Raw genomic sequence first — 20,815 nt, 5'->3', positions numbered from 1 at the left:
TCTCTTCCTTGTCCTCTCCCCTCTCTTCCGAAGCTCGTCTTTTATACTCTTTGGGTGTGATCTCTGCTTCCTAGGTTATCAGTGGATTTATCTGGGGCACATTCCAGTCCCACTGCAGGCATGCAGCTCTGTCAAGGGAAGATTCCCTTTATTAGCTGTCATTAGGCAGCAGCTGCTGTTGCTGAGGAATGTATGTCACAAGTCAGTGATTTCATGTCACTCCCCCTCCTCTTGATACCAGGCGCTGTGATTACATAGTCCAGTTGGAAATTCTTAGCAATTTTCTTTCAAGAGACCCCTATGGTCAGATTTACGGAGATGGGAAACGACCCTGAAAATGCTCTAAACTCTGCTCATTTTGAAGCTTTCCATAGGGAAATTACCTTTTACAGGGAAAACAGTAACCTTTTCCGATGAGTATTTGGTGAAGAGTAAAGGCTGAAGATAAAACTGGTTTAGGACGCCTAAAGTATCGTGCACGTTTTCTTTCCGTATATGGAATATGCACAACCACCGCGTTCCATGGAGTGTGCTGAAAATCCCACTTTTGGGCCACTTCCTCTATGGCTGTTGGGGTGATATCACTGTTGAGACCTTGTTGCCAACACCAGAGACGCCTCGATCTGCACCTTGGTACAGACAATAACTTCTAGACGGGCTCTGCGGGGACACCGGGCACCTCCAGCCCCCCTGACAAGTGACTTCGACACCGTTGCAAAACACTGGTCTTTATTAACAGCTAAACATTTAAATCAGTAGGATTTCTTTAAACATCGATGGTAAGGCTTGACCCCGTGTCAATAAAATTTAAAGAAGAGATGCTCAGATTCAGGAATAATCTTCGTGTGCCGTTGTACAGGAAAGCAACTTGCTGGATGAGAACTTTAGATAAATAGTTTTTGGTGTTATTTAGCAAAGGTTTCAGAATTTGGCCCCAAGGAAGAATGGACGAATTTGTGTATATGTGTGTTTAGCGATGGGTTAAAGTGAAATGTTTAGTTTAATAGATTAAAACCAAAAATATTTGAGAGCTGGAGTTCTCAAGGTGAGCTAAAAACTGCCTGTGCTTCAACAAGAAATTACAAAGATACAGATTTACTGCAAATTCCTCTTGCAGCATCATCTTTGTGCATATAGTGCAACTAAAAATCAGTCTTTTTTACAGAACTGCAGGAGAGTTCTGCACCATCAAGCAGATTGTTTATCCTGCATTTTCCTAATGTTTCTTGTTATTCTAAATTGAAACAACAACTAGTATATGAGCAAATTGAATATGTCAGTCTAGTAATAATTTCATTACTTTTAATATGAATATAGACATTAAAAGATTCTCCTGAGTACAGTTTCTAAATAATAATGGAATGATAAAATATTTCTCATGTCTTAAATATCTTCACACAGTGTTTGTGTACAAACATGTGCACACACTGTTCATATGATCAGCTACCAAAATTATACTAGAAAGGGCACTCTCAAGGTTGTGAAGTGAAGCTCAAAATGCTACTTTTTCCTAATATAGCCTGAAGTCAGCCCAACTCTGCGTGCATTCTGAAGTCCTTTTTTATAAGCACACTCCATTTTTCCCCAATACTTTATTTCATCACTACAGTGGAGGCAGTGCTTGTTTTTTGTATTATTCTGTGCCCCAACACATTCTCATTTCATGCTATTCAAATTGTATTTAACAAAGATCTCGATAGCTTTTTTAAATTAACACTCCACACTGCAGTGTCTGTACAGTCTGTATAATTCACTAATTATTTACAAGTACTCTCTTACTGCTGCTCTTGGGTGTGTATGTGTGCGTTTGTGCCAGGGCGTAACTTCATTTTGTAAACTGAGGAAGTGTGAGAAGATAAACCGGAATGATTCATTAATATTGTGTGTTCAATTTAAGATAACTAGGATCTCTTATTGTTTTTTCTTTTCCTTTCACCCTTCTCCCCCTCCCTGCCCCGCTAAGTATTCTCTAGTGCAAAAACACTCTGTAGCTTGATCTGGGTTTTGCCTGAGCGCTCAGCACATCTGTAAAACAACCCCTGGGGCACAAATGCCGCAGCAAGAAACTGAGGAACATGATATCAGGTGTGAAAAATTAATATTTTGGTTTGACTGATCTGTCCCTGTGAAACAATCTGATATTCTAGGGTTATATTGAATAACCTGTACCCAGAGATACTCCTTTCTTTTACTGCTTTGTTCATTTTCCATCTTCTGCATTCGACAGCAGAGAAATGAGATGGAAGGTCCTGACTTCAGCCTTGACAACGTTTTTCTAAGACAAGGAGGTTTCTGTGCACTATTTCACATACTGTGTATGGAGGTATGTAGGTGGGATAAAACAGTTGTCTCTGTAGCTCTTGTATTTTCAAAGCCAGATTCTGCTCTCTATTATCAGTCTTGCTGTCCTGCCAGAGCAAACAGAGTGTAAAATGTCGGAACTCAGCTGGATCATTGTTGACGCTATAAGCTCACTTGTTTGTTTGCTTGTGGTATTTCAGTATTGTCACCCTGGCAAAGTTAATATGAACTTTAGGCTTTATAGCTCAGTGATGGATACACAAGACCAAGGCTTTACCCATGCTCAGCTGGTTATTTGACTAGTAAAAACCCTGTTGGGAGTCTTCACAGGGCAGCAGTTTGTTGTAAAAAATCCACTGTGACCAGTTTTAGGGTTGGGAAATGGGCACATTACCCCTGCAGCCTGTGGGATGGGGTTGTGGGGACCTTTCGAGTAAGGTGTTTGGCAAAGCCGGGAGCCTTTCTGCTTGTTCTGGGCTCCCTGCGCTTCACAGCCTTGTCTTGAGAGGCTGGAGGGAGCTCTGCACAAAACCTGTGCAGGAAAGCGAGGGGGCTTTGCTGAAGCCGAGTGACATGAGCTTGGGGGAAAGCACTCGGGTGAGCTGTGCTGAGCTGGGCTTGGCTGCGCTTTGGACCCGGGCGGGCAGCGCCGAGCCCCAGGCGGGCAGCGGGAACCCCAGGCGGGCAGCGGGAGCCCCAGGCGGGCAGCGGGAGCCCCAGGCGGGCAGCGGGAGCCCCTGGCGGGCAGCGCCGAGCCCCAGGCGGGCAGCGGGAACCCCAGGCGGGCAGCGGGAGCCCCAGGCGGGCAGCGGGAACCCCAGGCGGGCAGCGGGAACCCCAGGCGGGCAGCGGGAACCCCAGGCGGGCAGCGGGAGCCCCGGGCGGGCAGCGGGAGCCCGGCGAGGCCGGCGCTCGGCTCGACTGGCTTCTGTCCCGGGTGCTGAAGGCCCCGCGGCCCCTTCGCCCGCAGCGGCCGCTGCCAAGTGTATTTTTAAAGCGATGTTGCCCTTCTGTCCTTAGTGGCACCCCAGCTTGGCACTGGGACCTGTAGGATAGGGGCACGTGTAGGGACGCTACCTGGAATTAACCCCAAGCCCAGTGCCCACCTCCTGGGAGGACTCACAGCTAGCAGCCATTGGGAAAGACATTCCAGCTCACTGCCACGGTCCCAGAGCTGGCAGCGGTGCCTGACAGTGCCCCTGGACTGATCGTTGTTCTGGAAGGATGCAAACACCACCCTTCCTGCTGCTGCAACCCTCTGGCAAAGGCTTGTCCAGACCGGGTGGGATGCTCTGGTCAAGACCGAGTCCTTAAGGTAGAGGGAGAGGAGCGCTCTGGAGGGGATTTCTTTATCTTCTGACCGTGTGCTATGCTGTGACCAAAAAAACACTCACAAAAGGCAGTGCAGGCTTTGTACAAAAGTTTATTGCTGCGTACCCCACCCCCGCAGAGGCTCCGGGGGCAGCCTGGCTGCTGGACACTGGCCTGGAGGCTCAGGAAGCGCTTGGGAGCCGGTCCCAGCTTCAGCTTCTCCCTCTTCTCCAGAGACCTGGGAGAGAAGGGCAGAGAGCTGCTGGGAGAGCCGCTCCGAGGCTTTGAGCCCCGTCCGCTCCGCTTTGCGGGGCAAGCTCCGGCCTCCCCCGCTCCCGGAGCCGCGGGCTCTAACCCGGCACCTACGGGCTTTGTACTCGTTGCATCCCAGCCCCGTCTGCACGCCGATCCTCTCCATCCTCGTCCCGAAGCAGCCGGAGAAGTGTCTCCGTCTGTAGGAGGAGAGGAGGCTCCTCCACTGGCTCTGCCCCTGGGCTGCCGGGACACCGGGCTCCGGGACACCGACCTCCGCCCCCGGCAGCTCCCACTCGGAGCCGCCGTCCTCAACCCCGGCCACCGGCTCGTCTTCCAGGCCCAGTTCCCCTTCCTCCTCCCGGAGCTGCCCCAGCGCCTCCAGGAGGGCCTGGAGAGGGAAGGAGAGGAGATTAGCGCCGGGACAGGTGCGGGTGGCCACCCCGAGAGCCCCGGCCCGCCCCGGTACCTGCAGGGACCGCAGCTCCGCACCGCGCTCGCCGCCGGCAGGTTGCGCTCCTGCCCATGGCAGGACGAGCAGCAGCAGCGAGGTCGCACAGCACAGAGCCGGCAGCTGCATCCTATTTTATCCTATCCCAGCCCGACACCGCGCTGCTTTGCCCATGGATGTCTCTCCTTATATCCCCACTCTCTGCCCAGAGGGAGCTCAGCTGCCTCCTTCCAGATCCCCGCAGGAGCTGGAGTGCCCCCCAGCTTCGATAAGGGAACTGGTTACAACTGGCCCCACAGGTGACCCTCGGGGAGAGGGGGGGACCCTGAAAGCAGCAACTCCTCCAGAGGGAGAGAACTGCCCCAAGTCATCTCCTCCCCTCCCGGCTGCACTCAATTCCACCCCCTCCACTCTCCATCACTGTAGGGTGGGAGTTGATGCAGTGAAAGGGCCTTGCACTTTCTGCCTATTTGCTCTGCCTCACATCCGCAGGGGCGCAGGAGCTGTCGGCTGGCCCAAGAGGGGGTTGATTTCCCCTCCAAGGGGATGGAGATGGATAATTTCTTCTCCATGGGAGAGAGAAGTGAGGGGAATGGGGAATTTTCCTCTGTCTGCAGCAGCTCCCAAAAGCTCTTCCTTCTCTGTATGCGTGTTTTTGTGCTATGTGGATAGACCACATCCTAGATTTGGGTTTGGGAGGTTTTCCTTCCTTGCAAGTTCATGTGATGACTGTTCTTTCCTTCCTCTGGCATTGGCAGCAGACGCTTCCCTCTATAGCTAAGAGACACTAACCTTTTAGTGGCTTAACTCTACTCTGAGCGATGGTATAGCTGACCACTTTGCTATAAACCTTACTTGGCTCTCCAGCCGTGCCCTGGTTACAGCAGTGAATGAGTTACCACCCTCTCCTCATATCCCAACATCTTTCCCATAAATGATGGCAACAACTGTCCCCAACAGCATGGGTTGGAGTGAGAAATTCCTATGGAAAATATATTGTTTTCAGAATGCCCAGGGGCCTTGCCCAAAGAAAGAGATTTTGTAGATCTTTGGATTTAGGCTCCCCGGATAAAAGTGTCTGAATTACCAATTTGGTGACTGTAACAGGCTGCCTGTCTGTATGAAACTTCCTTCCTTTGCCTCAGAGCTTTGCAGAAGTTTCTTATTTACTTTCAGTAAAACTTTCAGCATCTCTCCTGTGTGAGCGGTGAATTTCAACTATAAATGAGCACAATTTACACTGGTCCTGGGGTGCAAATCACGATGACCCTGTTAGATCCTTACAGAAGGCAAGGCAGAGCCCATGATGTCCTGTGGGAACAGCTGCAGACAGGATCCTTTCAATCACCACCTTGGTAATATTAAAGCAATTACACTCTCTGCCTTGTGCTCCCCCTTGTTTGTAGCCAGTAGACTCATCCATCTCTCTGATTTCAGCTGATGCGCAGTGATTTCTGCTTGGGCCTTCATTTCAGAGACTGTCCTAAAGCTCAGCAGAGCCAAAGAAAGCTTTTCCTCTGAGTTCTGAGGGGTTTGAACCAAGCCATTGTGAACTGCTAGGTGCTGTATGAACAAGCAACAACATACATTGTGTTTTTACACCCATTTCCCTCGTTTTCTTGTCCTTCAGTTCCACAAATCTACCTAAAGCTGACAAAACATCTTAGATTGGAAGCAAACTTGTAATAGCAGCTGTGGGACAGTGGTTTCTGGATCCAGCAGTCTTAATAGTTGGCGAGTGGTTTTGTATAAAGCATCGCAGCAAAGAAGAATCTGGCAGAGAAATGAGGCGCATGTTTTGAAAGCACGGTATGCAAATGAAGGAAGCTCACGTGTGATGATCGTGTTTTGTTAATATGGAATAAGAGCAGATAGCTAAGGCGAGATGTGCATCATCCTTGATTTTGTGTGTAGTAAAGACAGACAGGAGTGGAGAGGGATAAAGCAGTGAGAGTGTATAGGATCTGTGTGATGACCAAGGGAAATAAATACAATTTAGTCCTCTAGTAATAAACTAGGCAGACTTGAGCCTTGGATGAGGCCAAATCTAGATTGCTGCCTAACATTGCTTATAAGCAGGTACCCAAAAGCAAACACATTTGAGAAAGATATCTCTATGGTTCTTTCTGTGTAGGAGTAGTTTTATTGCAGGCTTTTCTCCTCGGCAGCTTCTGTAATCCTAGTCAGTAAACTCATGCACTGCTGCTCAGTGAAGATGGAAATGACACCGCTAGAGATGAGCTTCCCCCAGCTGACCGGCATGCTAACTTCAAAGGTTAGCTTTGATTATTTAAATGCTAATAGGATGCAGCAAATTACCTAAAGTACAAACACACCTGGCTTCAGTCCCAGGGATCTAATTATGGAGCCTTTTATATGAAAGAAATTGTTCTTGCTTTCTGAGAGTGGCTTTTTAAAATGTTCGCACAAAATGCCAGGTGATAGGATGGCACATTACCAGCTTAGCCTCTGTGGAGATGGAGCAGGATTCTGTTCACAAGTGCTCACAGCTCAATCTTCAACCTCCTCTGACCTCTGTTATTTTAACTGTAAATAATTTCAATGACCCATAATTTATGTTAGTGTAGCTGAGTTTGGAAACAGACTGAGGATGTTGAGGAAGCAAACTCTAGTACCACTTGCCCTTCATTGTTTTTTTGGTGTTGAAATTTTACCATCAGGAAGTTTTTATGGCAATGAGAATGTACCTGATCCTAAGGTTACTGAGAGCTGGGAGCAAGCCATCAGGCCCAGGATTATTAGGAATTGATGTAACCTTCCCATTAGCACCAACTGTCACAAGATACTAGCTCATTGTCTGACAGCAGAATGTCCCTGGGCTGTGTGAATTGACCTTTCCACCATACAGTGGTCCATTAGAAATCACTCTCTGCTTTCTGGTCTCAGATAGTCAGCTCTTAAATGTTGCAACATGTTTAGGAGCTTTTTGTGCTGATGTCCTTCCTAGAGCAAGTCTGTGGCTTCAGGGTGAAAGCTGTAATTTGAAAATAGCATGAGAAGAACAAAGCTTTCTCTAGTTTGGCCCTGAATAGCTCTGCAATGGGTCTTCATTCTATGGGAATGTTGGTTAGAAGGTACAAAACCAAATAATGGAATTTAAGTGATTGAGGCAGGCACAGAAACTAAACCTCGAGCTGCTCTGTGCAAAAGAGCTGAACTGCCAGAGATTCAGCGCACGAGTCTGCTGGTGAACTTGGTTTGCAGAGATGTTTGTGCTCCGTGTTGCAGTTTGTATCTGGGGGTCCTGTTAGGTCTGGTTTATTACCAGAATATATTCTTCCAGGAGCATCTGTTGTGTGGGCAAGAAAATGGGAGGAGTACAACTGTGCAGCCCATCTGTCCACTCCGGGTGAAAGGCTGGAAGTGAACAGCTGTGCCGTCATTTGTGACCGCCAGTGCGGACACGAGTGTGCGCAGATCCTCCTGAGTGCCGTGGAGCTGCTTCCAGAGCCCAGCTCTCATCAGCATGGGATGGCACAGGTGGGATCTTGGCAAACCAGCCTTCCTGCAGAATTCCTTTGGCTCAGGATCTTTGCCAAGTAGCCATTCAGTGAATAATGGGTTTGCTTAAAAAATAGAACTGGTCAGATACACTTCTTGTATAATCTTGACTTTTTTCCTGGAAAAATGCCTTGGATTGTCTATGGAAGAATAGTTTAAAAGTCCATTTTGCCAGAAAGTAGCTCTTTGAAATGCTTGTGAGTTTTAGTGGATTGTGTCTAACTGCAAACTGGGGCACTGCTTCAGTTTCAGAAACGATACATGAAAGTATCTCAGCAAAGGCTCCAAGTAAATTCACCAAATTATGGAAACCAGTTTATTGTCTGTGACATAATGAGACTTGTTTATTTATACATTTAGTACACAAATAGTACAAATGTTTTTTTGTAATTAAATTTCAGACAGATGTTCACCAATTGTTACTCTGATACAAACAGGCAGTACAGCAATGGTGTGTTCTACTGGCCAGGGAACTCAGGAGAGAGGGAGGATGCAATTTGCTCAGTGCATCATGTAGTAGATGGATTGGTGGAGCAAATGCGAATAAGGGCTGAATATCTCACTGAAAGGCAACAGGTCCTTTGAAACCTCAAAGTCAGGCCTGTCAAGAAAACAGAGGAATAAGTAAAAGAAAGAGAAGCAGACAGGATTTCACGCATGGAAATTAACTGATTTCTTACTGTTCTAGGGCCAGGTTCAACTCCACTGTTCTGCTCAGAGTTTCTTTGGATTGGCACAAGCATCCCTGGGGAGCTGGTGAAAACCTCTCTGACCTGGCTTCTGTGACAAGATGGAATGTGTACAGCTGACGTGGAGAAAGGAGTGAAAGCAGGTAAAGCAGGGATGTGGCATTCACAGGTTTTAGGTGTACATCTGATGACAGTGAGTTCTGAGGAGGGTAAAAGTGGTAAACTGTGTTTGCAATAAGAGGGTAACAGTTACTTTAAGGCATCATTTACTTAAAGCTGCATATTTATACAAGTTATACACAAACACACAGACCACTTGCCTCTGGCTTTCTCTTACCATAGTAAGCAGTTAGCAACCCAGTCCACTCAGTGACCCAATTCTGTCCAGCTTGACACCAAAACAACCCCTGGAGAGGCCCTTTTTGCTTCTTCTTCTGTATCTGCGGGGTAAACTAAGGAGGTCGCTCAAGAACCTCTGGACAGCACCATCACCCATGGGCATGCTGTCAGGCTGGTCCCTGGTGTTTTGGGTCCACTGGTATTCAGCATCTTGCTGATCAAAGGCACCTGTTGGGATCGTGTCGTCTTGCTCATGGTCCGTCTCTTCTGGGAACAGGGGATGCTCCAAGTCCTCATCTAACAGTTTGGACAGACTCTGAAAAAAGGGAAAGGTAGATGGTGGAGGGGGAGGAGAAGAGAAAAAAGAGGGGTTCTGGGAACTCTGTCATTATTTTCATATAAGCCATAGTCAGTGCTAAGTTTGGAGAAACTTATTTTGAACATTTATCAAAAGATTGAAAGTACTGATGTGATTTCTGAAGCTGCTGATGGTTATCTTTAGTTTCTTCTGGCTCACAGAGCTGCTCTGAGCTAACACTGTATGCTCTCTCAAAATGCTCCAAGGCTCCATTCTGTTACTGTATTCTATAGTTTTGAGCTGACAAACTGCCAGTTAAGTCTTTCCTAGAGCTGGGTATCTGAGCTATGGGATAAATTGTGGAAGACAATGAAAGAGGCTTGGTCAAGAGTGATTAAGGAACAAGAGAAGATGATTGATACCTTGGAATAATAAGAGAAGCAATGCAATGACAGGAGATGTGCTGCAACTGGTACTAGAAGAATTATGTATTTCTTTACAGACTGGGAGGTTACTTCATATTTGGGAATAGCAGATCCCTAGTCAGGCAGCTGAAATGTATTTTCCAAATGACTTGGAATTCCTGCACACACAAATACACACACACACATACACACACACACACACACACACAAACTTTCTCTTTTTCTCACATTCTGTCTCTGGGGCTCACAAGCAGGGACTGCACCACTGATCTGAGGAGGAGGTCATGCAGTTACAAACCATTCATTCCTTCTTCAGCTTAAACTAGGGTGACTGCTCCAGGCCTCTAGGCAGGAGCCCTTCCAGAAAAATTCCTTTTATTCCAAAAGCTTATTGCTTCACTCAGTCACAGGATTACCTTAAATCTGTAATCCCCAAATTGACCCCACAGGAAAAAGCATTTTCCTTTCAATTGCTTCAGGTGATCAGAAATTTAAATCCAGCAATCGATTACTTTAATATCCCTCCATTTAATAACTCTGTGTCACCCCACCTCAGGGTTCCTGCTGTCCTTGTTTCTTTGAATGTCACCTACTGGGGTTGGAAGAAACAGAGCTAATCTGAACTAAGCCCTAAGGAAGCATCAGCTTCTTTCAGTTCTATTGAGCAGCCAATCACTTACCTGTAAGCTGGAGATGGGCCTGGCCCTCACCTGGTTTTGGCTGACAATAAGCAGCAGAAGGAACCCAGGGCAAAAAAGAAGTTTCAGGTTCATCTTCATGTTTTGGTGTCTCTGATTCCTGCTCCCCTTGAGTCTCTCCTGTTCAGTGCTGCTCTGTGTCTCCAGCTACCAGCCTTTATATCTTCCTCCAACCCCTCCCAAGTCTACCTTTTGAGTTCCTGCCCATGCAAGGATTGGTTTGAGGTTCTGGTCTGTTTTCATTCTCAGAGGAGGAGGAGGAGGGAGGAAATAGTTCTGTTTTCTGGTGTTGAATAAAAGGAGCATTTTACACTTAGGCAATGCAGCATCACTCTGTGAATCTGAAGGTCTCTGCTGCCTTGGTGCCATTTAAGTATGACCATTTGTTTAGCTCAGTGTTCCTTGAGTTGGCTGCTATACCTTTGCTTTCTACCCAGAGAAAAATAACTGTGAGAGTAGTATGAAGTGAGACAGAAAGCAAATTGTATCTGCTATGCATTCACCTGGCTCCTTTGTCACTATGAAGTACCAAATCAGGGGGACGAGTGTTTCACAAAGCACACTTAGCCAGAACTGAGTCTTATTACCTAACATAATAACATGGCATTAGTAGCCTATGAGACAAAATAATGTGTTTTGTAGAAGGGAAATCCAAACCCTAAAAATGAAAGAAGTGATTTACATTGGTTACTGGCCTGAGTGACAGACAGTGTGGCTGAAATCAAGCTGACGTGCAAAGAAAGATTCTGCATGACTCAAGCTGAGGAAGAAATTCCTCTTCTCCCGTGGATCCAACTTAAAACATTTATTCGTGCCTGTTTCTGAAGTGATTTGAGTGTTCATTTATATGGCAAATCCTCTCTATAGTATGGGAGTATCAAGAAGGAGGCAGGTTGGCACATATTGCTCATCTCCAACAGTCAATTGTTTCCTAGCTTATGGAGATATTTCTCCTGTACCAGAAGAGAACTTATTTCTTATGAAAAGAGTAGGATTAGGGCATCCTTTTCCTATGGGGAAATATCTGCCTCATCTCTACAGGCTCTTGTGAGGAAGCTGAGCTCTGAAGCTGACAGCGTGTGGTGTGCTTAGGTAGATATCATTAGAGCACAGACGCAGTAACTCGTTATTCTCCTCCCTCCTCGCTCAGTGACCCTTGTCAGCCTTCCTCTCCCTCCCAGTCGCTCGGGCCAGCGTGTCCTGGCTCAGCGCAGCCGGCTGAAAGGGCAGTGATGTGTTTGCAGCGCTTCCGTCACAGTGGGAACATCAGCTCTGTGATGGCAGCTGACGCCAGGGGCCCATCATTCTTCGGGGTCCCACGAATGTGTTTTGCCTTTGCCTGATCTGTTCTGCTCTTGCTAATGCTCGCTCATCTCTTTGATAGGGGTGAAGAGGGGATATTTTTCTCTGTAGCCCGTTGGCACAATAAAGGGTCTAGGCTGTCCAAGGACAAGGAGGGCGGTGGGCTGGCATTTCATAGCAGGTCGTAGGTGGTTCTGGAGCATTGGGTTTTGATGGCAAAATTTTAATATTGTGTTTGTCAGGCACATTTATCACGTTCTGCTGACACTAATGAAGGCCGGCAGGGAAGCAGCAGTGAGGGAGGGGATGAAATAGCAGGAGATTGTGCTCAGTGCCAGTCAAATGACTGTCCCGTAATGCTGCTTGAGGAGCTGGGCTCAATTCTGATCTCTGCTGCAGCAGGGGTGGAAACGAAGAAGCCACGTGGGACTTGTGTATCTGGCCCATAGCTGCCCAGACCAACCTGACTTCTCTCATTATCCCCAGTGCTGGCACTTGGATGGCACTGGGGAGAGAAGCACAACATCCACTGATTCACTGGTGGGTGTTTCTGGCCCCCTTTCAACCACTTGTTTCCCAGAAGAGCTTTTTCTTCATGCATGAGGGCGTTTTTAGGTTCAGTGGTCCTGCTGTGGGGTTTGATACTAAAGATCCCTGACTTTGCTCTGTTAGTCTTGCTGATGGTTAGAACAATTTTGCTGTGAATTCTTTTGACATCTAGAGGCAATCTGCTTTTCCCAAGGTACTTTAAACACACAGAGCCCCACTGCCTGTGGTTTAGCACTCTTCAACAAATGGTGTAAAGCAGATGAAATGTGAAAACTGCTGGAGAACTGGTATGAAAATACAGATGTTTTTTACAGGCTATAGTACTGGAGAGGATTCTCAGATTAATCATGGCAGGATGATGGGAAGACAGGAGGGAGTTGGTATTACACAAATGTGAGAAGCAAGGAAGGAATGACAGCTAGACAAACATTGTATGATCAGCTGAAACAAAATTGAGGAATTTTGGAAACCCCAGTAGAATGAATCCTGAAACAAATGGGAAACAAGCGGAGGTGTTCAGAGCAATGGCACAAGACTTGTGGTCAGTGCCTGGTGAGAGGCAGAGGCTTAAAGAAAGACTCATGTTCCATGAATCCTCACCTGAGCTATATTTTTGGCTAAGCTTCACCTCTAGCAAGATGAACAGCATCTTGCTGCCCAGTTGATTTGGAAAGGCAGGAATGTTGTCAGTAACCACACTGCAACTGAAAACATGGATTAGCTGTGCAGCGTGGAGTTTACATATCCCAAATTGTTTTGAGCTGAGATTTCCCCAGCAAAACTAGGTGGTTACTCCTGTGAGATCTCACCTCTCCTCTTCCCTTCGGTTTAGCTGCCTTTGTGTTAGTGAGGTGTGTGGTGACCTCTCCTGGTGAGCAGAGAATATGCCTCCAAGTTCGATAGAACAAGTTCTGGCTAAAAAAACCCCAAACTGGACACTGTGGGAGGTTTTGATAAAATGACGGCTTCAATCTTTTATTCAAGAACCTTGTACGTGCAGTATAAGAAGGGGCTGCAGGCTTTAGGCTCTAGTAGCTGTGCTGGAACATGTGGGTGGTTATGTCTCGGGAAGGCACATGGCACGCGTGTGATATATGAGTGTGTGTGTGTGGTATGTTGGTGTGTACAGCAAAGCGTCAGATGTTCCGGTGGTTGGCTGACTTTAGATCCACCACTAGATGTGTTGATCTGGACTCTTGTAATGGATTTTGTAGAATGTAAGTTTCTATAAGATGAGAGGGGAGCGGGGAGCACATTTCTTAAGCATTTTGTCTGGAGTAACACTTGCCAGGTTTCTCTTTGCAACCTGGTGCATCCTGGAATAGCTCAGAGTGGTGTCAACAGTGCCCATTGATCTGGAAAGTTTGCTAGCCAAGAAACCAAATAAAGGGCCAAGTGGTCACACCATCCCATTGTGCTATTTATTGCTGCATGCCATTTGTCAGCGTAGAGCGTGCTGAAGGAGAAGGCATTTCTAGAAATGGCCAAACAGCTACAGGAATGAAATGGCATCGTTCCTGGAAGTTGCTCTGGTTGATTACTTCCCCTCTCCCTTCCCTAACAAACTGCTGATGAACCTAAGAATAACTCGACTAACTAAAAATGTAGCCATTACATAAAGCCTGTCCTCCACTGAACACGCTGTAGATGTGAGAGAGTGGCGCTGTGCAGAACCTCAGTTTTGTGTTCCCTGAGCAGGATCCCAGTTGTCTATTAGTTTTGACACATCTCAGTCCACATCTCTCTGTGGACTTTCCTTGACTGCACAGTTGTGTAGGTAGGTTCCTGCTTTTTGAGAACAGAGAGGTAAACCATCCCGATTTTTGTTGGGCAGAGAATTCATGTGTGTATTATTTTTCCTGCTTACATTTACAGTGCTCTTCATCAATGCTTCTCAAAAGTTCAGGCACAACTGGATGCTTGGATGTGCCCACACTTGCTCACTAGGATTAGAGGGCAAATCTTTCATGTCACAGTGTGGCAAGCAGTTGGAGACTATCCTGGAAGTCCGCAGTGAATGCACATCAGGCTACTGTGAGCAGGAGAGTCCTTCCTGCCTCGGGTGGTTGAGCTGCAGTGGGAGGAATGCAGCCTCATCCAGAGCTTAGCTAAGCTGGTCTTTCTTAGTAATTCAATGTAGCTATGGACGACTCTTATCACCCACTGTTCTTGATTTGACAACCCTTCTTTATTTTCCCAGAAAATACTCACTGTGTTCGCCAAGCTTCTGGAAATAGCTCCCTCCTTTTGTGGTGGAGAATGGCATGGCCGCAGGCCAGAGGGGCAGGATATTTTAGCTGTTGCTTGTCAGCACAGCGAGATGGGCGAGTAGCATCTCAAAAACTAACACTTCTAAAGCTATGATAAGGTGCTCAGGCTACAGGGCTGGAGCCTGTGTTCGTGCTTGAGATAAACTCCACTGTCAGTGCTGCATTCACACCTCTCCTGTCACATTAGGCACCTCATGGTCCTGCCTTTCCCATTAGACACTTGCTGCAAAGCCTCAGCATGGGGGTATCAGGCCCTGTGCCTTCATCTGCAGAGTCCCCAGGGGCTGCATTGCTCCCTGTGCCCTTGTGGTGACATTGAGGTGGCTGGAGGAAATGTTGTGGGTCGGAATAGATTTGTCACTGAGGGTTGTCATCCTGAACTTTGTTTGGACTTGGGTGCTTCCCCTTGGGATGCGCTATCTGGCCGTTGCCCTCTGGACAAAAGAGAAATGGGAGTAGCTGGATGTCAGGGCTTGTGCTGGGATTGCAAACACCAAATGTGCTGTCTGAAAGCTGGGTGGGAAAGCTGTGCAATAGTAAGCAGTAATGGACAGGTAGGGTAAGAATACAGCTACACAATCTGTCCGAGTTGGACATGTTACTAGTCCTTTTTACAGGAAATAGTGCTTCAGTGTTTTCTAAAATGCAGGAGAACCCTCCAAAGGGTCTTCATTTGGGCACCCAAACCCATATTTGAAAAAAACAACATTTTGTGAGGAAGCATCTATGCTGTAAACCCTTAACTGTGTTTAGTTAAAACCAGCATGCTAGCAGGGCTCCTCTTCGCATAGCTGAGAGACACCACCAAACTTTGGAAGCAGAGAATGCGTTTAGCGTCCCTTGCCCACTGGAAATTCTTCACATAACTTCTGCATTGTTTGACCGAGAGGATTTGTTTGACCATGACACCTCCCCAAGGATAACAGCACATTTTTTGCCTGGTGTTGAAGTGTGAAGACCGTTGTGAGCCATGACATCATATCTCAGACCAGAGCAGATCAGGAAATGACCAAGAAGGCCTAAAATATTGGCCATGGGAAGAGTGAATGGAGGAGAGAAGGGATGTGATACAGCAACATTCTTTGGCCTCGATAGGTCAGATGCACCTGACATGTGTAATAGGACCAAAACATATTTAGCACTTTAGCACATGATGATACTTTAGTGCAGAGAGGTGGCTTGTGAGAGGCAGAGGTGAACTAGGGTGCAAATCCACCAAATGACATGCTAATAAATCAGAGCTGCCCTTTGACAATAAGGAGTAAAGGGGATATGGGCCTGAACAGCTAAACCGCTCCAAATCTGACCTTTCTTTAATTCTAGAAGGTTTAAAATGAATTCTGAGTCCTAATCTCTAACCACAGCTAGAACAATAACTACCTCCAGACACACCGAAACTACCGGTGAGGAAAGACACATACATGTATTAATGGTTGTGGCTATTTTGGGAGGGTGGAAGGCAAGGAAGGTGGTAATAGGAGAAAACCAGCAAACTACATTTTCTAGAAAATTGATGGTTTGGTTTTATTTGTTTGTTTGTTTCAAAAAGAAACCATTTTAAGTATTGATTAATGAACTGAATAGTTTCAACTGGTTTTGAACTGATGTAAACCAGAAGGGGATTAGTCAGTTAAAAAACAAAAAGAAGAAGGGGAGGTTTGTAAGGTGAAGCCTCTCTGGGGTCTTGCTCAGTGGCTTACAAAGCTGAGGGCTTGTTTTGGTCCAAGGTTCCGACATCCGTGGCGCTTATCACTGAAGTCAGAGCCAAGACAAACCTTCGGGCTGGGTCATGTCGATCTCATTTTGCCCACAGCACAGGAGCCCTTCATTAAAGTCCAAACAGACCTGACTCGCAGACACATCTCATGCTGTCTCGCTGCTGGTCTTGTAAATAATCTGCTCTCCAAATTGCTAGAGCGCACTTCTCTCTCTGTGTTGTTCTCTCTCCTTGTTTCCTTGTGTCAAGCATTGAGAGCAGGATGATTTGGCTAAGGCTTGGCCTCTTTTCAGTTATGTCAGACGTAGGATTGACCAGTGATTAAAGTATTGCTTTGCAAATTGGAAATGTGCATCACTTTTACAGTCTTGCCTGCAGTCTGAGCAACTGTTTGTCTCTGTATTTACCTCCTGCACAACGTGTGTCTGGTGCTCCCCTGTCTCACATGGATGTTATTAAACCAGGTTGTTGTCTGTGCAGCTTTGTAATCGTAGAGGCGAGAATGAATGAGAGCTTTTGCAGATACCCGGTAATTCACCAATGACCAGAAAGCTTCTACTGGAGGAGAGGTATTTAAATCTCTGTACCTCCTACCTGTCACACCATGTGGCTTTCCAGAGCTACTTTGTGAACATCCCTAATCATTATACGACTGTATTTAAACCTCAAAACAGATCTCTACTTATACAGGTCCAAGAGCTTGATTTGATACCCCTTAACTTAGCTTCAAAGCGAGTACCTTCATTGAGACAACAAAATGTCCCGTCCCTCCCGGCTGAGCTCCTGGGCCCAGCGCCCACTGATTTGTTCCCTAACGATCCCGCCAGGTCGAGGCCGCTGAGCACGAGTGCTGCTGAGCCACGTGGGGAAGGCAGAACATTCAGAAGGCAGCGATTCCTGGAGCAGCAAGAGGAAGGGGCATGACAGGAAGAGGGGACCGGTACTTCGCTGAAGAGCCCATCACAAATAGTGCAAGAATAACAGTTCTGTGTCGCGGCTACAGATTCCCTTATCGGGGAGCGTTAAGCGGTGGAGCCTGTCGACACCTCTGCCTCGCGCCCTGCCCTGCACTCAGCCGCCTGCAGATACAGAGTGGCTTGAACAAGTTCCAGTGCTCGCTGCGGAGCTTCCCAGGACCCCGCAGCCGGGTGACATCACTGCCAGCAGCCGCGCCGGCGCTTCCTGTGTCACATTCCCCACTGAAGAGCCTCTTGCCAAATCCTTGTCGTTCTACACGGTCTTTTTAGGAACAAATGGTCTAATTTTAGCCTGAGTGCCACGAACACCTCCCTGAAATAGACTTTGACACTCTCCTGCCTTGTGCATGTTCTTGAGAGCTTAAAAACAAAATCTCTAGTCTTTAGGGTCCATAGCTAAGGCCTCTGTCAGCCTAAATTTGGGCAGTAAGAAATATTGAGTAGCGTCATGGGGAAACTGTTGTCACTGCTAGACCCATGCTGAGCTGAGCAAGGACAGGAATGTTCCAGAGAGGCAGAAACTCAGGTGATGGCACGTTACAAAGTTGTATGAATCTGGTCCAATCTGGATGAGTTGTTCTGTAATTCAAGGACTTTGCAATAGAAATAATTTGTTGTTTTCTGGACTGGCTGCAGCCAGATACGATGTTTAGAAGTATGGTGAATGGACTCACAGAGTGTCTTCTGTGGTTTGCCCAGGACAATTGCTCTAATCACCATCCTCGCTTTTTGGGGCCTAACTGGATGAGCACTGGCTTAGGAGTCAATAAACTGTGGTTGCATCCCATAGCAAGGTCAGTTCGCATCTGCTGTGCTGTCCTTGAAGGGCATGTGCAGCAGTGACCTGCTTTGAGAACCTACAGGACAATTAGGAATTACTGTGAGCTGAGGACAAGGAGCACAAACTCCACAAAATCACTGGGCTTTTGTGCTCCTGCCTTTTGCTGTTTCCATGAGCTTGAATACACAAGCTCTTGTACTGAAGGATCAATGCAAGCCTGAACTGCTGTTTTTAATTAGCATAGAGTAAAAAGCCACATCTTTAAATAACTCTAAATAGGAAAGGAGAAAATGTTTTCAGGCAGCTGTTGTCTTTATGTTGCTCTGTTGTGATTGACACACATCCCTTTTGTTCCTTTATACCTACTAATTAAGCAGCTCCTTGTATCTGCAGGTAAGTTGATCAGCTAATGGACTCCCTGCAGTCTCTAGTGCACCACGTCCTGAAGGATAAATAGGAAAAGGCAAAAAGCCCTTGGGCATCCAACTGGATCCTGGGCAGATTTGTCCAACGGGCCTTTTCTGACCAGGACTGAAAGCAGGAACATGAGACAAAGACCAATAGCCCTGGGGGCTGCCAGGGTCACTGCAGGGCCTGGTCTCCAGTGGGTGCAGGACCGTTCGCTGGGGGAGCTTCCCAGCTTGCCATCATTCAGCAGAGGACTAAAAATACTGTTGGCTCACGTAAGGTGAGTGCAAAGTGGCTGGTGTTACTGAATACTCTAAAAACCAAACCCCCAGCACCTGGCTCCAGCTGGGCTTTAATGAATGAGAACAAAGCAGGACTTTGTGTGCTGAGCATCCCAGCAGGAGCTGGGAGCACACCAGCACGTTAATGGAAGGACAGAAGGGACTTGGGGGACAGGGCTTCTCCATTCTGGGTGAGCAGCTGAATTACCCCAACTGCTGCACAGGCTGGGGTAGCTTTCACTCCCTTTCTCTAGCTGTATCATCCAGGACCTTTGAAATGTCATTGGCAAAAACTTTGTCAAACTGATTAATTTAAAATAACTATTTTTGTTTCCAGCTTCCCACCTCCCCTCTCATTTTGACATGTGTCTTTTAAGAACAACCTTCTTAACACCCTGAAAAGCAGTGCAGAGCCCACAGATTAGGTCATTTATTGAACAAGATGTTAGCACAGTAAAGTGAGCAGCCTTGATTATTTTTTCTTCTTTGGCTTCCGTTTCTGCATCTGGGCCATAGGGATCATCCCAGCTACTCCAGGATATGTGCTGTTTTCTATTTCATATTCCTAATCTGCCTCCCTTTTTACCTGCTTTCTGGTTTCAAGGGCATGTTACCATTTAATGCCTTGTCTTAAAAGACTTATTTTGCTCTTCTAACTTCGGTCCTTCTCCACCTCGAGAGGAGAATGTTGTGGCAGCTCAATGACATTCCTTTCTTCTCCTTTCACTGCCTGTGACAAAGTGTGTGTGGGACTGGAGTCCAGTGTTCTCTTGTGAATGTGTCGTTTATCAGGCAGGTCTGTAATGACACCTGGCGTTCAGTGTAGGAAAATGCTGATTATTGTACTGTCTTGCTCTGGCCTTGGGAGAACTCAGGTGAGAACAGGCTGGCTGAAAGACACCCAGATTCTTGTTTCTAGATCTGCAGAGACAGCTTATTATCCAGACTCTGGATCCCTGTAACTCAGCACTATCACTGGTGCAGGATGGCTACAATAATCCATATGATCTTTATGGAAATGAGGGGTAACCTTTGAGCTTTACTCAGGGAAGGCAATGGAGAAACTAACTTTGTACATCAAACTCGAAAAGGTCTCTACAGGATTTGTCTTGTTGAAGGTCTGTTTCTGTGCCTTTGACCAGGTTGAAACCACTACCCCATCGTAGAGTAAACTTGAGACTTCGTGTTAGTCTGATCCAGACCCAGGTTTTCAGTCCAGAAGATGTTTCATCTTACCAAAGGTGAGTCTCTGAGTTAGACCAGTCAACCTGTCCAGCCTCAGCCTTCACTCACCCCAAGCCTTGCTGCATGTTAGGCATAGACAACCCAAAAATCTTTGGAAATGAGCCACCATATCAAAGCATCAGCCATATGCATAGAAAGCAGCTCATCACTTCCTCCTTCCTCTTTGGAGAGGGATTGTTCAGAGTTGAACCAAAGCATTTTTCGTTAATAAACACTAATTGCCATCTATCATCAAGCACACAGGGCCATTTTCTACTATTTTCTAAATTAAAAATCTGCACTGAAGCCTCTGAAGTGATGAAGATCAGAACAGGCTCAATTTTCCATGCAAATAACTTGCCTCTGATCTTGACCCAGGATTTTCATAACAATTAGAGGCAGCGTGGGGCTCGGGTGGCCCTGAGCTGCCCCGCAGTCCCCAGCTGTCCCCAGCTGTCCCTCTCCTCTCCCCGGCTCTGTTCCTTTCATGCCAGCTTATGAGGGGATATGTGCACCTGAGGCATTTTCCTTCACTGACTTGAAAGTCGTGGCTTTTCAACAACATTTATCTCTGTTCCCTCTTTCCTGTTTTGGTTTTTTTGGTGTTGTTTGTTTGTTCCTTTTTCCCATTTGATCCCATTTGCTGAGCACTGACAGGAACCCGATGAAAGGATTGCAGCCTTTCAGTATCCGTCCTGGGCATCACCCTAGATTTATGTAGATATATAGACTTATATGTTTGTCTACATGTGATTGTCTGTCTGTTTAACACTGTGCAGCTTCCACATGTCTCCAGTTAGATAAACATCAAGCATTTAAAAAAAACCCAACCCACCACCATCCCCTTGGCTGGCTTTAAAAAGAGTTATTTTTTTTAAGTGTTTGATTTGTATTCCTCATGGCTTTCTGTGATGTAGTTTGCTGTAATATGATTTTTTGTTGCAACCATTAAGCACTGCTTTACCTCCCTTAAAAAAAAAGAACTGTAATGTGCTAAGATCTTTCTCTTGTGCAGCAGTA

The 20,815-nt window shown here is 46.6% G+C and overlaps 1 protein-coding gene across 1 annotated transcript; it reads right to left on the bottom strand.

Annotated features, from left to right (window-relative positions):
* Positions 1-3,724: 3,724 nt before the first annotated feature.
* LOC309448389 (natriuretic peptides A-like) lies at positions 3,725-4,444 on the bottom strand (the record flags this gene model as incomplete). The annotated part of the gene is made up of 2 exons (XM_082069863.1): positions 3,725-4,255; positions 4,334-4,444. The coding sequence occupies 2 exons, from the start codon at positions 4,442-4,444 to the stop codon at positions 3,725-3,727; spliced, it is 642 nt and encodes a 213-aa protein (XP_081925989.1).
* Between the last annotated feature and the right edge of the window lie 16,371 nt (positions 4,445-20,815).

This window comes from Streptopelia decaocto, assembly GCF_964273445.1.
Source record: "Streptopelia decaocto genome assembly, chromosome: 20".
NCBI classification, from domain to species: Eukaryota; Metazoa; Chordata; class Aves; order Columbiformes; family Columbidae; genus Streptopelia; species Streptopelia decaocto.
Note: the sequence above shows the minus strand (reverse complement) of the source record. Positions and strands in the feature narration are given on the sequence as shown.